Source organism: Topomyia yanbarensis, chromosome 2, assembly GCF_030247195.1.
Source record: "Topomyia yanbarensis strain Yona2022 chromosome 2, ASM3024719v1, whole genome shotgun sequence".
NCBI lineage: Eukaryota > Metazoa > Arthropoda > Insecta > Diptera > Culicidae > Topomyia > Topomyia yanbarensis.
In genome coordinates, this window is record NC_080671.1 from 458,468,786 (window position 1) to 458,486,905 (window position 18,120).

At 37.7% G+C, this 18,120-nt stretch overlaps 2 protein-coding genes across 5 annotated transcripts in view; one reads left to right on the forward strand and one right to left on the reverse strand.

The window, feature by feature from the left end:
• Positions 1-18,120, reverse strand: part of LOC131685894 (uncharacterized) — a 227,930-nt gene that overhangs the window by 128,491 nt on the left and 81,319 nt on the right. The gene's annotated exons all lie outside the window — the stretch shown is intronic.
• Positions 1-18,120, forward strand: part of LOC131685892 (1-phosphatidylinositol 4,5-bisphosphate phosphodiesterase) — a 179,333-nt gene that overhangs the window by 117,636 nt on the left and 43,577 nt on the right. For 3 of the 4 annotated variants that reach the window (XM_058969909.1, XM_058969912.1, XM_058969911.1), the window contains one exon: positions 10,812-10,891. The exons of the other annotated variant lie outside the window; for it this stretch is intronic. In XM_058969909.1, the coding sequence (XP_058825892.1) occupies positions 10,812-10,891 (80 nt within the window). The remainder of the gene's footprint in view (positions 1-10,811; positions 10,892-18,120) is intronic. 4 annotated transcript variants of the gene reach the window in all.

Genomic DNA, 18,120 nt, shown 5'->3' on the forward strand with positions numbered 1-18,120 from the left:
AGTGGGTGGGAAGAATGATGGCACAAAGGTCTCCAGCATCTGGCTTGGTTTGACGAACACTGTGGCTGGAGGAAACGAAGTGATAAATAGTCCATGAATTGAGATCGAGTAAACTACTTCACATTCATCTTCCCTGCCCGGTCCCAAATGTAACGGTGAGGACAACCGACGGGGGTTGGGCCGTCACCGACCGTTGGGACATTCACTCCCCCGCAAAAGCAGATATGGGTGTGGGTGGTGGAGGCGTGATAATGGAATAGTTGGTCGCTTCAGTAACGTCACCGCTGCTGGCATCCTGATGGGATGTACTGAATGGTGAAAATAGTGCAGTGATTGGTTTCCAATCTATTGCCCTCCCGCACCGTTGCTACTGCTGACTATTGATAGTGCTGTATTAAATATATAGTATGAGTTGTTGTGGTTGCTTGCACCTGTCACAGCTGCTGGCCGGCTAGAAGCTGAACTCAATAATGTAGGTCACGGTTGAATTGGTTTTCGTGGCACAATGTCAGGTCTGTTCGGTGCTACATACATATGACGGGATTATCGGTAAAAATGCTCTGTGTTGGGCATGTGAACAGCCCCACAATAGTAAACACCTAAAAATGCGCAACCAACAAGTCTATGGTTGACCTGAAAGAACTCGCCACTAGCGAATTTGCAAACGCAGCGGCTTAAGTCGCAGTGCACATAGCACAACAAACGTGAGTCACTGTGTTGCTCGAAGAATTAATGATTGTTTATAGATATCCGCGGTAAATAATCGATTTCCAATGACACCGGCTGCAGGTGTTTATACGGTTGTATAGAATTTGGCTGTGCCAATATTAATTAACGTAATTATTTACATAGGCGTGGCGTTTTTATGATTGTGAGCGCATCGATACAAATGCATAATTATGTTCGGGAAATAGAGCGTTCAACTGCTTACGAATAGCTTTAGTTGGAACAAGAGAACACGAGGTTCTAGCGAGAACCGAAGGCTCACTAACACTAAACCAATTAGGAAGTACTCACGTTCGGGGAACCTTCGTAAAATAATAGAAGACAGCAAGAGTTACTTTAAGATAGAGGAGAATAGGAATACATTAACATAAAAAATTACATACGAAGGAGAAAGATAGAAAGCGATGCGACACTAATACAAATATAATGTCAATCGCATGCTGAACAGGGATAGATAGTCAATAATTGAAATTTTGCTGAAGTAAGCAAAAAAATTTACTATATAAACTTCAGAAGATTTAGAATCGAGGCTTTTTTCTTTTTCTCCCTTTTCAATTAACTCGATCAAGGCTGGGCCCCATGTACTGTGCGTACCTCTGGCTGCCAACAACCGAGATCGATTTTAAGTTTTGAATAGTTAGGCGCGAAAAGAATCGCGCAGTAGGGTAGTCTATACAGATGTGTACAAAAAGTAGGAGTAATATATGTTTTTCTAGAATCGTAAACCTGACTTTTGTGTTTTTTCCCGTTCGCGTTTTCCCCGTGTTAGGAAGGGAATAATATGTTGGTAACGTGTTGCGCGGGAGTAGCCGTTGCGGGTAGGTGCACATGTTCCACGCGATTGTTATTCGTGAACGTTGTCCCCATTGTGTTTTGGCCGCATAACTTGCAATTTGTCGTTCTGCTTCAGTAAACTTAACGGGTAATGCCGGGATTGGATTTGTTCATTCAGGGAGTCCTAATTCATTTTATATGTGATTAGGTTCGATGAAATAAACGAGTTTGTACAATGGTCGTACTAAATATTTGAAATGCATGTCAACAACATGCATAAGTCGCAGTGTACAACAGTCTCGTATGCAGTTCAAGGACTATTCGTTAGTCGATGATTGATAAGGGTTGAAGAGTTCTACCTGATTTCTATTAACAATCGGAACCTGAAAAATATTAAATATTATCCTCGACCTACTATACCGTCCTTATTTCGCACTTAAATAACTTTTTCTTCATTCCACGTGTTGTCATACAGTAGCTTTCCTTCCCAATAGATACACACTAAAAGTTTAAAATAAAATGTGTCTGTATGCTGTAGAAATAAAAGAAGATTTGGTTAAAAACGCGGATGAGATTAGTTTATTAAAGAAATACATCCACGGTGGATTGTTTGGTTTGGTTTAGAAAACATGGATCACTCTCGGTAGCCGGCTGCCGAGAGTTCAAAACATCAAAAACTTAACAAGAATTTATCATTCTCTAATGACTCAGCGAATAACTAAACTAAATAATAAAATATTTTTTATATAGGTGAAGCATCAACGAATACCCTCTGGTCTGTAGGTTCCCGTGTTCTCTCTCTACAGGCAGTAGTATGATGTCACCATAGCCCAGGGATAGCATAAGGGTTTGCGCATTGGACCGGAGTCCTAAGGGTTGCACGTTCGAATCCTGTCTCTGTGGGAAATTTTTTCACATAACTACTTTCGTTTAACTCACCATTTCGGTCTCTTTGCCCCGTTGTTTACCACCAAAAATATTTTAAATAAGGTATTGGCACCTACGTCAAAATCCAAAAACATGAATTCATTGATTTTTTTATTTTTATTATAGAGGTTTTAACATTAGGGTCATTCGCCTCTTTTCGGGCTAGAGAAATTTTGGAAAAATCTCTAACCCTGTGTGCGGGGTTGGGATTTGAACCCAGGTGAGCTGCGTACAAGGCAATCGATTTACCAACTACGCTATGCCCGTCCCCCAATTCATTGAATACTGAGCCATCATGCTTCATGATCATTAACAGCAATCGCCGACACAAGCATTCTCGGATATACATATCAGTCTTCATTGTCTCTGATGTCACAAATGGCTCTGAGCATATTCCGCATTCGCAAATTACTTGCTATACCATTGCTTTTTGACCGAATTTCTTCGTAAAACCTGACTTATCGGCATCAACGGCGTCCTGGCCTTCACACATACTGTGGTCTCCCAAGAAGCGTCTTTTAGTCCAATTTTACATATTTTTCATCGTCCATAACAATACATGCCGATTTTCCACACAGTAGATCGTCATACAGTTTCCAAGCCCGCGCAAAGTGGTTTTTTTGATCGCGTCAAAATAGTTGATTTTAGCTATGTGGTATCTTTCAGAAAGTCTTGCAATAGAACCCCTTCTTTTGGTCTTATAAGGTTGATGATTAATTCCTCTAAAAAATATTCACTTCAGCAAAGTAATAGAGAAACTCATTACAAACACTTTACCTGTAGACTTCAACTGTCTAGCTTTTAGGATTTTTGAGATACAGGGCTTTATTTGTGAAAGGGCCTTTAAAAACAGTTTTTTCGTAATAAGTTTTCTTCTAAATTTTGTCCATTATAGTTGTTTGAACATTGTTAGAACTGTTAAACTGCATTACTTTGCCGAAGACGGCAACGTGTTATCGCTAGTAAGTGATAAGATATTATAGTTTTTCAATTGTAAATAGCTGGTGCGCTCACTATATCCGGACGAATGTTCTTGTTTGCTTTTAGTGCGGGTTATGATTGTGTATTCGTTTTCTTGCTCGCATACCTTTTCGCTTGTGGTGCTGGCTATTGGCTTAGAGGTACTAGGCGCAGTTCGTGTTCAATGTGCACCGATTAAGCGTCCGTGGCACATTGAGAAAATAACGAAGAAATAATATCGTAAACTCAATAACTCCAATGCTCGTTAAATATATTGATCCAAATTTGGTGATTTTCATTGAAAAAGTCTCAAGAATGAAATGAATTGGGTGTAACCTTGAGTAGAGATTTGAATAGAGATTGAAATATTGTTGATTTTAATTATAAAATCTGTTGGTTTCTAAAAAATATCAATTTTGAAGGTTATGATCATCGTCTATATAGTGGATGGTGCAGCCGATGTACGACTACATGATCGGCCTTCCGGTACACCTGATAGCTCAATCCACAGGTTGATGTCGCAGTACAGTGAAGTGGTCTCCGTTAAACATGGTTATTGGAAGAATTTCTTCCCCGATATTGCCAACGATATTCGGTTAGTAAGAATTCAGTCAAATCGCTTCATTCCTTCCTTTGTGCGCCTAGAACCCCATGCATATCACGCTGTGAACCAATGACCATCAAACTGCCACTTTGCCAGTTCTGTGAACATTGAACAATCTACACACTCCGGAAAACCGTGTTCTATATCACACAAGAAAATTATATAACAAACACAACCATCCAGACTTCAAAGCCAAAAGTTAAATCACAGACAATTGTCTAACCAGTAACGACGGTTATTTTTTTTTATTTCAATTATAGAGGTTTTAACCTTAAGGTCATTCGCCTCTTCGGGTTAGAAAAATCTCTTAGGAAAAATTTCTAACCCTATGTGCGGGGTCGGGACTCGAACCCAGGTGCGCTGCGTACAAGGCAATCGATTTACCAATACGCTACGTCCACTCCCCAATAACGACGGTTAAACCATCAACGATTATTGAATCATCAACGGCTACACCGAATTCTTGTGTAGCAACAACCAGTACGGCCAAATAAGATGCATTTACCGCACCTTACCTTATTGTTACAGTAGGTGGTCGTATGACCCAACTTCTTTTATTTACGGCAGGTAATAGTACGTGGCACAAAAAGGTGAACCGGCAGACAAACCTTGTCAATAAAGACGTGGATAGGCAGAGTAAACCCGGCGAAAGTCACTCGAAAAGAGTCGGATGAGGAATAAGTCATCATCGCATCTACGAACGATACCGAAACGAGGAGTCCTTGAAACGGGCAACTCTGTGCTTCAGTAAGTCTTCGACGGTGATCACACCGTCAATCTCAACGTCCTACGAGGGTACATATACGCGGTACTCTAACGTGAAGAGCGGAATGAAAGTAACCGCGTTTGCTTGCTTTAGGTCTTTGACGAATTTCGCGCCAACTCGAACAAATGTTGGCAGCACCCTCTCAGATTTTAATAAAACTTTCTGTATATAAGAACTTTGTCACAAAAAGTCACTGCATTTTTTGTTTTTCCAAAAATGATCAAGACTGTATTTTGAAAAGAGTCAAACTTTTTTTACCATTTTTTCCAAAAGGCTATAGCTTAAAAATGACAAATTCTACAAAAATGTTGTAGGAGTGATTTTCTCAAAATTAGTTAAATTTTTGAATAAAAATATTAAAAAAATACTTCATCGACTCCTACACTGAAAAAAACGATTTTAAAAATTTAAAGTCGATTTATAAATCTTTGCCCATCTTTGATTTGGATGAAATTTTGTTCCAAGATAGGTAATTATGTTCCCTACCTACCGTCAAAAATTCGAGTTGGGCACTTTCAAGGAAAACAGTTACTTGAAAAAAACTTTTCCTTGTCCTAACTGAATTTTTTTCAGTGTATTTTTATCGAAAACTAAACCAATGCAAGTGTAATCATCTCAACTTCCCAACTAGTTGCCTAATACATGCAAAAAGTATCAGTAACGAATTTGGTATAGCATCTCGGACTGTACTGGAACGAGTCCGAAGGCATTCGTTTAACGGAGATCTGGTACTAGAACACTTAGCGCACGACCAGACAATATGTTTAATATCGCGATAACCGCCACCACAAGCGCAGAGACCGGAGATGGGAATTCTACGTATAATGATTGTACATGACCCAAGATATCACCCGAATGAAGTCATGACCCTCATCCATTCTGTTGGACCAATGTTTGTTGATACTTTTGGGATTCCTGAAATTCCATCGCTCCACGAAATTTGTCAACTTTCGAGCATCCTCAGAGCAGAAATATTTAAAAACTCGTTGAAGCTACGCGATCTTTCATGAATATCACTTTCTAATGCCTAAATGTCCATCTTCTTATTACCATTCTAATCCAATTGTCCGCCTTCTCATAACCCGGAATGGAGCAATGCGAAAGAACTCAAACTAAGGTAATCTGCTATGATTTTGCAGATAAATTACTCAAAAATTCCCATATTTCCTCAGGAAATACAAAGAGTGCTTCCATGCTCCATCAAACGGAGAGCCTCCTATAACTGAAACGACGTGGGCATGGTCGTTAAAGTGTAAATATAAAACCATCAGTTATGTGGGGAGAATGTTGGCAGCACAACCTCTTTTATGATTGTACTCACCACTACTGTCATAATAATTAGAATAAGAGCGATGCGTAGCTGTCATCATACGACGAACGTTCCGTGTATTCCAATCACAGGATGAATCGAATATACAACGTAGGCCCTAACCACCAGACGAAACATTGTTTCTCTGATGATCCGTCCGCTAATCCGTCGACGGACCGGTACCAATAATCGCGTTTTTCAGCTTTCATCAAGTTTTTCATTTGCATTTGTAGCGTTGCGTAAATTGGGAAAAATTCGGGCGATCCGCCGGCAAAAGTCCCTTTCGCGTACAATTCTAAGCGAGCTCAAGGAACACTCTCAGGCCTTTATGAAGAAGCTTAGGAGAGAAAACTGATTTTCCTCTTTCGAAAATTTATAGGCACATTAGAAGATTTTCCCACAATGAGGTTGTCATATACTCCTTGATTTTTCCTGAACACAATTGCTTGCGAACCAAAATTTTCACTGGCCGAAGCGAAGGATTCTTGAAGGAGCAAACCCCATATTTCGTATACTAAGGCCCCTGTTGGAGACTACACCATCAATCTCTACTTCCCGGGCGGGTACATAGATGAGATACTTCTTCGTACACGGCCAAGTGGTATTTAGTTAAACCTCGCGTATATCAATGATGTTAAATGGCTTATCTTTGCCCTCATTCAAGTTTGTTATGCATATATACCAAATACGTTACTTTTTGCATGTATCAGGTAACTAGCAGTTGGAAAATTGGATTCTGAGATGATTAGACTTTCATTGGTTTAGTTTTCATTAAAAATGCACTGAAAAAAAAATCAGTTTGGACAAGGGAAAGTTTTTTTCAAATAACTTTTTTTCCTTGAAAGAGCCCAGCTCGAATTTTTGACGGCAGGTAGCGAACATAATTACCTATCTTGGAACAAAATTTCATCCAAATCAAAGATGGGGTTTTTTGTAAATCGACTTTAAATTTTTAAAATCGACTTTTTTCAATGTAGGAGTCGATGAAGAATTTTTTCAATAATTTTATTCCAAAATTTGACTAATTTTGGGAAAATCACTCCTACACCACTTTTTTGTAGGATTTATCATTTTAGACTATAGCCATTTGAAAAAATATGGTAAAAAAGTTTGACCATTTGCAAAAAAAAGTCTAGAACATTTTTGGAAAAACAAGGTATGCCTTTTTGTGACGGTCTTCATGTACAGAAAATTTCATAAAATCTGAGAGGGTGCTGCCAACTCTAAATATGATTTAGCGCGAAATTCGTCCTTTACAATTTCGGTTACTGCTGAATATCATTTTGTCAGGTGCTTCTCAATTTGAATTACTTTAAGGGGCCACCCAAGGGCCAGTCGATCCCTCTTGATAAACCCAGACACGAAACTGGTTGGGGGTATTGAGTGGTGATAGATGTGGTTTGCGTTTACGCGTATTTGCCTTTGGGGAATGAGTGATTTAAATACTGATCACAGTGAGACGAGCCATCAGTATTTAAATTGATTATGGAACTCCGTTATCAATGACCGAATAATGCACTAATTCTCACTTCATTTGTATTTCTTCCAGTTACTTGCAACAGGCGTTTCCATATGTTAAATTCGTTCTATTCAGACGAATTAAATTATCCCTAAAATATGCAATTGATAAGGTCAATTAGTATGGACAATTTGTATGATGCGGGCTGATTACAATCTCAACTTACGTTTAGTGTCTTATTTTCCTATTAACAGTCGGAATATGAATTAGTTGTGGAAGTTTCGATCTCGTCTCATCAGAATCTAACTGTAACTTAGTGCTAGAATCAGACCTGCGCCAGATCTGAGCTAGCTCCGAAAACGAAGACACAATTTGTGTTCCTGAGCAAACTCCTAGTCAGAAAAGAAAATTTGATTAAAACCATCTTTGCGCGTGAAGAGCACAACACCTATAAGTAAATTAGTTATAGAATATGCATTTAGATTTCGTCTCATCAGAATCCGACACTAACCTAGCGACAGGACTAAGCTAGCGCCAGATTGCTATCTCCAAAAAACGGAAGCACAGTTTGTGTTCCTGAACAAACCCCCAGTCAAGCGAGATGTCCCGCAAAACATCACGCTTGACTGAGGTTTGCTCAATCCGGCGCTAGCGTAGTCCTGTCACCAAGTTAGTGTCAGATTCTGATGAGATGAAGTCGAAACGCAAATTTCATACCTATTTTAATTATAGGTTTTGTGCTCTTCACGCGCATTCTTTTAAACAATTTACTCTTTAAAAGAGAATAAAATAGTTTTTACCCAAATTGTTTTCCACTAAGGAGAAATATAGCATAGTGCATCTTGCATTGGCTTGCTAAGCCAAACCAAATGTTTCGAATGCATTAGTTCTCATCAACTCAACCCTCAAACGCTATAATCCCAAAATTTTCCTTAGCTGCTACAATGGGTCATTTTCGACGTGGCGTAAAATTCAAAGTAAAATATCTCAAGTTTAAATTGATCAATTTTATTTATTTTTTACATTGTTGTTCAATGTTTGGCTTAAATAAATATTATATATTCACTTACTTTTTTTAAACCAAAATATTCGAAAGAAAAAAAGCTTTTTTTGTTGAAAAATACTTTTTTGCATAAATCGTGTAGGTCGGAAGCGACCCATTATAGCGTTTGAGGGTTAAAATCACCTCCTCTTCTTGCGGGGGTTTGTTCAGGAACGAAAACTTGTGTCTCCGTTTTTTTGGAGCTAGCGTCAATTCAGCGCTAGCTTGGTCCTGTCACTAAGTTAGTGTCGGATTCTGATGAGACGAAGTCGAAACGCAAATTCCGTAATCAATTTAGTGCAAAAAAGTTCTCTGCTAAGACCTCAAAAGTTAAATATTAATAATATTAACGAAGCACATCAGACATAGATCGTTAATGAATAAACCACAGATCAGCTGTCCTAGATGACCTTCTTGGGTGAAAAATATAGGTATCTCAAGTATAGTATGCGCCAGCAGTATGGTAAGCGTATTACCAATCACAAAGTTATACTTATTCAGTTCCAGCATATGCGGAATGTAGTTTTGGCTTGAGTTCTGGTGCAATTCGACAATCGATTCCAACCAAACGACTATCTTAAACAATATCAAATACTTTGTTGAGAAGATCGCGGCAAGCTACGGTAGCAAGCGCACGAAAAATAACTTTTACATATTTTTCCGAGACAATTATATTCGAAACGGTGGATACAAGGTCTTTTTTGCGATTTTAAAATCGAAATGATTTTGACTCCTGACAAGTTTTTGAAGAAAAAAAAAACTTTTCCGTTCGCTGTTCTTCAACAACGCAGCTGAAGAGAACCATTTTACATCTGTAAGTTCATGCTCCAAGCGGACTGGGCTCGAGGAGATAAGGCCACATGCGTCAACTCGCAGGCGGCCCGACGTCAAGAAGTCCCCTCAAAACTGGCAATCTTGGAACTGGTTCATTCCGGTTACCTCCTAGCTACAGATATTGTTGAACCGGACAAGGCCATTCATTACGGAGTGCTCAACGTTCAAACAAATGTTTGAAACGATGGCTGTCCCGATGGGTGTTCTCTACCTCGGCAACATTGGTATCTTCATCGTACATACATTTGTCCACGTGGAACTCAGTGATTTCCTAAGATTGTTATGTGACTCGCTGTTGTGCTGTTCGGGTTAACTGGGTAGATCTCCTGGGTTCGATTGAATGCAAAATCGGCTACGACTGAAATCCAGGAAATCGTGAGTATTCTGTGTGTGGGGGTCGAGGCCTCCATCACGAGAGATGCAGATGACAGCATTCTGGATGATCCTGTTACAAATAGGCAAATTAAGAACGAGTACAGGCGCTCTATCATAGGCTTATTGGACAGGGAAATGTGTAAATACCTCTATTCCATCCCAACGGACCAAAGGAGTGCCATAAACCTTCTTAGCCAAGTCGCTCCCAACGATTTATAATATCCCCTTTAAACTGAAACGGTCGGTACGGTTATCCTTGTTTCTTCCGCCTTTAAGATTCAAAGTAAGTCGTAATTAAATTATTCATTAAATGAATAATTTAATTGCCGTCTAATTTTGAAACATCTTCAAACCCAACTCTGCAAAGTAGGCCTGGCCGTTTTAATATTTGCGACATATGGAAATATGCTTCAAATATTAATATTGACAAGAAAAACACTACAGAAAACTGCAGTGTTTTCCAGGATACTTTTCAATACTGGCTGTGTATGGGTTAGAATAGAATAGAATAGAACAATATCAAATACTTTGTTGATCGTGATAACGTTAAGGTCAAAATCCTCGTCTATATGGAGGTACACCTGATAGGTCAATCTGCAGATTCATTACACAGTGCGGTCAAAAGGTTTTCGTTAAACACTTCCACGTGTCAGTTTTGTGTACCCACGTGTCAGTTTTGTGTACCCAGACGTAAATGTCCAAAGGTCAGACAAATAAACGAATTATAAAAATGCTTACACCTTCATAGTTATGCACGAACAAAGTTTATGCTATAATGACATTATAGCAAGGGTCTGGAAAATATGACTATTTTTTAGAGTTATAGTATTCAAGGTGAAATTTTATTTTTCGATCGATTCATTTGACAATTTTGCAATTACAGCTTTATATATAGTCCTTTGGGAAAAAATGTGAAAAACGAAAATTTAATTTAAGCACCGTCGGAATGATTTGGTGGAATTATTATACAAATTTAAAGGTATTATTAAAAATAAGCTCTACTAACCATTCTTCATTTCATGCCCACCACCAAAGCTGTGGCAGCAAGGACTCCGTGAAATTACTCACAACTGCAAGATAAGCAACGTTTGCCCAAGAACCACCCTAATGAAGCAGTAAGTTGTAGGTTGTCATGTGCCCCCATCAACCAAGGTCCCTCATCAATTAACATTGATAGATGTTCTCCGTAGTGAGAGCAAAATTCACCTGAGTAGATTGCCCCAGCTAGTGACAATCCTCAACATGACCTGTCCTGGTCGTCATTCGTTGCGTTGGTGCGCAACCAGAATCAATTTTCAATCCTCGCCGTATTGTACACCCATCTTTAATTCTTCAGGCAAACAGAAGACTGTATCATAAAATAAGCTAGCATGAAAAAATATTTAGCTTGAAATTGATTATAGCTACTAATTAAACCACACATGTGTAAATCAAAAAAAAAAGTTTTTAGTCACATTCCTTCTCCTGGGTAGTCACCGTTGGAAGGCTCAAGCCCTTTTCCATTGAAAATTATAATAATCCAGCACACTGTCTACGCCCTTCTACATCGCATAATGCAAGTGAAGTAATTACATCACCACAAAGTGCAATCAATGTCGACATCAGACATCACTTCTCCACGGCGCTTACCTGTGCAACACTTCTAGCGACGCGTCCCTATCGTTCGTTGGTTCGTTCGTTCCGCAAGCCACGTACAACGCACCGGTGCGCCACAACGCGTCACTGATCCCGGCTCATAAAGGCATCCATCGAACCACGTATCCTTTGATGTCGTTTTATCTCTATCTCTCTCTCTCTCCTCCGCCCAACCCATCATCAACAGCAGGTGCCTATTATGATTAAATCATAAATGATTGGGTGATAATCGGACGGATGGGTCCCAAGAGGATGGGAGCTATGAACCCACAGCGCACCGAATGAACCCATTATCGTACCGAACCGGATGGTGCTTGCTTTTGACAATCCACTTGAACCGAAAAGTGAAGGGTATCGCTGGAAAAATGTGCAAGATTCATGTGTGTCATATAAAACACTGTACCATGAGCGACCGTACATGTACAGGACGAGAATAGATGCTTAAATTTAACAAACCGAGCGAAATGTAGGACATTTCATTCCCAGCTGGTTGCCCATTATTGTATGCAGCCGGTCACGGTCGGTTCTTTGGAGCGTACCATTTCAATTACTTCGTTTGTTATAACTTGAGATTTCCAGTGAAAGTTACATCATTAGATTGCAATATAGGTACAACATGGGACTCTCGGTCCCATCATCTTTGTTCGACTGAAATGTTCTTCGACCCTACGGCGGAAAAGGATCCAGGTTGGGATGGGAAAAGTATTGATTTCAGGAAAGTAAGCGTGATTCCCAATTATAGGTCTATTGTGGTTGTTAAAAGGGTGGGCGGGGTAGTGTTTTGTGTAACAAGAAGTTACCTTACTTACCAACCCCTATTATGTGAACATTGATACTTTCGGTGAATTTTGCGGTTGTTATTGAACAAAATAAAAATTGAGCGACTGTATCCATAAGACAAACCAAAACTGTGCGGCAATTAGTCGTAATTTATAAAATGGAACAGTTATGAGGTTGATACTTTTGTTGGATTTTTTATAATGATGATCGATTTAAGGTACCATGTTTCATTTGCCACGATTGTACTAGTGATAGGGTATAGTACGCAGTGGACCATTGAAACGAAATCTTCCCAGAAAGGTAATGTGGGTCGATTGGGCTAATTTCAGAAGAAACTCAGGATGTTCGAACAAAAATATATAACCCATGAAATTCTAATTAAAATAAATTTAATTATTTTTGACTATTTGAATGGACTTTTGCTCAAAACCTTCTGGGAATTAAAGGGGTATTATCACATAAACGAACAAAATCATACTGAATCGTTACGCGTGGTTCAAAAAAAGTTTTCTTGTTAAAATTTGAAGCTTTTTTGTTATTTGAAGATTTTATTATAAATATGTTAAATGTTGACATATTTTCGTTCATTTTTTCAGTATTTGGCGTCCCGGATTGCAAGAGAACGGCTTGGTTGATTTCCAGGGTATTGACATCAAATTAAAAGTAATTTCAAGCTGTTCAGTGTGAACCTAAAAAAATTAAGACCAAAATAGATCTTTTCACTATGCTTGGCAAAAAAACAACAAAAAATCTTTTATTATTTTTCAACCAAAAACAATAAAAGCAATATTTTTTAAATTTTATTTTCAGTGTTGAAGACCTTTAATTTGATATAAATATCATGAAAATCAATCAAGCCGTTCTCTTGCAATCTGGGAAGCTAACTGAAAAACATATCAATTTTGCGCGGTGATATCTCCCAAATGACCAAAAATATGTTAACGAAAAAAAAAATTAACGTATTTATAATAAAATCTTCAAAATAACAAAAAAGTTTAAGCCTTTAACAAGGAGATTTCTTTTGAACCACACGCAAAGATTCAGTATGATTAAGTACTACTGACAATAGTTCAACTTGTTTATTTTATTATATTTCTTTACATCCCAAAAGCCCATATTTTCCTCTTCACACATTCCATAGAATTTTGTACATCACCCTTTTTTTAATTTGTTAAGCCACTTTTCATCAATTTAATATCAGCCTAAATCAGTTTTAGATTCCTACAATGTGACGACCAAAATATTACATTCGGATGTGGCCCAAAGTATGTGGATGTTGCACGTCGTTTGGTACCTTCGGGAAAAGGGAATATTTGAATTTGAAAGGGAATCACCGGGTTAACTTTGACAAGGACCTATGTCTGAAAAAATTGGAAAATCGTGAAATTTATTTTTACCCAGAGGAATCTGGACTTTTTGGAAACTTACATTCAAACTAGGATAAAGCCGTGTGATGTCCTGCAGGCTAAAATTTCTTTGCACTATTTCAGCAAATAATAGAACCACTGGGAACTTGCTCCCATTTCATAAGAGACAACTAACAACATGCTAGGAGTTCCTAGATCAAGGTATTGATCCGTACCGAAGACTTAACCTGGACGGACCTTAAGTTTTTGCATCAGAGCCTTTATCCATTCTATCTTGAGTAAATCACTGACATATAGTCACCTTTTCTTATTTGCTATTCCCGATTGTGGACCAACCTTTAGGTTTCTTCTGGCGGTTGTACAATAGCCGTAAAGGATGAAGTCTAATTCTACACTAAGTAACAGCATGTATTAAATTACGCCAAGGTATAACTTCCAAAGCTTTGGTTTAAAACCCGTACTTGAACCTTATATATTGCAATTTGAAAAAAAAAATCAAGTCGGAAATTTTTTAAACTGGAAGCTGACGAATTACACAAAAAGTTTGTTGTGTGGCAAGCGATCTGTAGATGTGTCAAAATAAGCCAGTTTTTTTATTAAATCTGGAACCGACTACCGACAATTCTACATTGACGAATACCTGCAAAAGACTTCTTGAAGTCGCATGAAGGTCTGACACTAGCTTTGCACTACTTTTGCTTTCCTAAACAGTGGTAAACATTTGAACACTTCAGAACTTTACTCTGTCAGAAAATGTAGGGCCATCGGCAGCTAAAACTTTGTGAAATCTCATTCCTGCCAGGGTTACCATATTCACAGATTTTTCTGTAATGCCACAGATTTTTTGCTCAATTTTTGATTACAGAATCTTTTTCACAGAAGACATTTTTTGCATATTGATGAATTTTTCACAGATTTCCACAGATTTTTCGTAAATATTTTGATTTTTCACAGATTTTTTTCTGTTTTAGTCATCACAGATGGTAAAAAGATTTTTTTGACAGAAACACAGATTTCAATGTTGCATCTCTGACTCCTGGTCCTTTCTTCAAAATCATCCAGTGCAGTACTCTGGGTCACTCTTTCGAGTTTGAACCGCTCATATGGTAGTCGGTCTTTGCTAGTATTGCTCTTCTCCCATCCATTCTTCTGTTGGACCGCCGATTGATCAAATGTCTTTGGCGTTGTGTATATTATATTTATTACGCATTTCGTTTGCAATTCGGCATTTAACCCAATTATAGAAACGTGTCTGATAGGGAGAATGGAGATGCCAACTTGTCATTAACAATTCGCAGTGAATTTTCATATTCATTTGGGATATTTTTTATACTTCTTGTACGCTTGCTTTGTACTGCAAACTTTGGAAATAATCATTGAAGTGTTAATAAGAAGCAATACTCCCAATGGCCGGCTGTTTGCAGTTCAAATTGCTCGTTTCGAACTATTGGAAATTGATCGCGAGCGACTTTCGTACATATTGATAAGTTCCTATCATTACCTCTATTATATTCCCCGCGGCTTTATCCTATTATGTAACGCGACGCGGAATAATAATTCTTAAAATGCCTATTCGGCATTCATATTTCTACTGGAAACTTTGATCTAAAATGAAAAGACAATATTGTTACAATATCTACCAAGATATATCCTGATTCATTTCCCTACCTACTAACACCAAGCCTATCCTACGACACATGTGTATGATGCAGAGAATTCTTCGGTCATAATAATCACAAGTGTTGAACTAACATTCCTTCCCGTCCCAGAATTGACCTGCATGGGCGTGGCCATCTACGTTATTGATCATACTATAATCTTAGTCTCTTTAGGTTTCACGTTGAGTATGATGTACTACTCCCAAGTATCATTCAGTTGGTTCAATATGCAATTTCAACAGATTTTGATCAATCACGGGAAACTCAGGGGCGGTCAACTAAGCTAAGCTAACTTACATTCAAACTAGGAAAATCCCAATAATATTTTTACCGGTAAAGCTGATCAAATGCATCCTTTTAGCATTTTTTTTTCAGACAGCAATTCAATTTTTCTTTAATATCTCGCAGCAGTAGATGTACTTTAGAGAGAAAGTCCAATTTTCTACAATGCGTATTAGACGGGGAAAATTCCTTCTGACGAACGGAGAACTAGCACGATTTGCCGCTACAAGCCAAACGTTTCACCGCTCATTTATAAGATTGTATTGCAAATCTCTGTTTCTTATTCGTGGGTATGGTTTATGAGTTTTCTTGAACTTGTGTGTTAAAATTTTTCTCTATTTTTATGTTCGACCGAAATAGTTCCCGAGTTTTAGAACGTATACGAATAACTGTCGTACACAATGAAAGAACTAATTTTTTTCGCTATCTGATCGATTATATGTACAGCAATTCTGTCTCTATTACTGAGGACAAGAAATGGTTTTGTGCAGTGTTTCAAAAATCACTCCAATCAGCATGCGTTGAAGAAACCATAGTTTGACAAATCATTAAAATCCATGATTTCATCACTCATGATTTTTTTGGCTCCCGAGGAGTGAAAACCGCCAAGGAGTGAAAACAGGTTACTAGATTACAATTGCAGCATACAGTTTAAAAGCCCGAGCTTAATTTAGATTTTTTTCAATTTTCATTTTATCAAGCGCAAAAGCAAAACAGATCCTTGGTACACTTCATGGCGAAAACTTCAATGGTTAGCGTACTAGGCTAGGCTTAGGCCGTTACAGTAATAAATAGTACACCTGTTTTGCATCCTTCCACTATGCATTTGAACTTTCGGATTTCATCACTTCAGCAGAAACATTTTTACACCGGATTTGAGATATGTTTGCCCGTGATTATTGTTATAATAATATATTTGTTAATGAAAATTAAATTGAAAACAAATAATTTGCTTCAATATATACAGAGTGCGCCATCTGGATGTATCCTATTTCAACATTGAACAACTCCGCCATTTTCCAGCCGATTTTGACAGATAAACACAATTCTGAAACATCATTTAGTGCCATTTTAGCTATTAGTCGATTTACACCAAAAGAACGCGCTGAAATCGTAGCGCATTACATGGAAAACGATCGTTCAATAGTGAAAATTGCGCGTGCTTATCGTAAAAAATATGGCAGGCTCACTTCAGCGTTTACGGCGGAGTAAATAAACAAAATTGTCGAATTTGGGAGACACAGAAGCTTCACGTTATGCATCAAACACCACTGTTCGACCAGAAAGTAACTGTTTGGGCCGGATTTTGCTCCAAAACAATCATCCGGTCCTTATTTTTTCAAAGAGGTAGAGACCATCGACAACGCACGCTACCCGATCAGAATGACATAACAGAAAGCTATCAAATTTATATCTCATGTTGATATTTATTACTCACTGTGTTATTTTTGTGATATCCCTATCAGCAAGGCAAGCAAACTTATATCAAGATTATATCTTCTGGTGATATCATTGAACTGCTAATATGATTTTAATGTACGCATATAACGATGATGTTATAATATATTACATATTCTTTCACAATTATCTTTGAACAATAACTGTAAACTGTAAAGCGGGCAAATGACCAGTGGGTTAAAGCCCCAATAAACAAATCAATCGATCAACTGTGAATGATTGTTATATTACACAAATGATCGTCTATTTGCTAATACGCTGAAGCCTCTTTTTATGCGTATTTATTCAACTTTTTAAAGCAAATTTTCGAAGTTTTTATTGATTTCCTTATATTTGCGTTTTCCACATGGACATTCAAAGTTCCAAGATTTTGAGAATGGATATGTTTTAGATGCAAGTGGTCGAAAAACTTGAAAATAAGGTATTTAACTTACTTGGTTGCATTTTGATTAAGAGATTACCTATTTTCTGAGACACTCGTCCGACACGCAATTTCGAATATGTGGCTTATGATTTCAATGTTGAAGCCTTTATTCAAAAAGTTTTGGAATCGCAAAGTTATCAACAAGCTATTCTAAAGAATACAATTTTCATATAAAATTTATTTTAAAGAAGATGCAGGGAGTATCAAGCACTCCAGATGAAATAAAGAAACGCGGATTCAAATAAAAAAGCATTTTTGAACTATTTGTTATGGTTTAGTCAAATGATTCTATAAATATTCTTTTAATTAATTGTGCATATTGCGAAAACGAATTTCCAAAACTTAAAAAACTGTTTGATATATACTGATTTCCACAATACCGTTATGAATTTTGAGGATCTTCGAGGATCTTCAGTCCTATTTCTCCAATTTATGCGGGTTTTTCATAAACAACCGAAACTTGTCCAGTTTGTGTGTATCTGATTTTGTGCATTCTCCGAATTATTAAAGCATTGTAATTTCTTTTATTTAAACACCCGCATAAAAATGTTTGAGTTTGAGATTGTTGTATCTTTTCATTCCACCTAAGACAATTTGACATTTACAATGAACTGACAATTACTTTGAATGCGCGTATGTACTAATGTTTCCGTTGTATTCGATGGTGCTTCGTTCGCCTTAAAAACATCGAACTAAAAACTTTTCGTAATAATCAGGATACTTGATTCATTTTGTAGAAA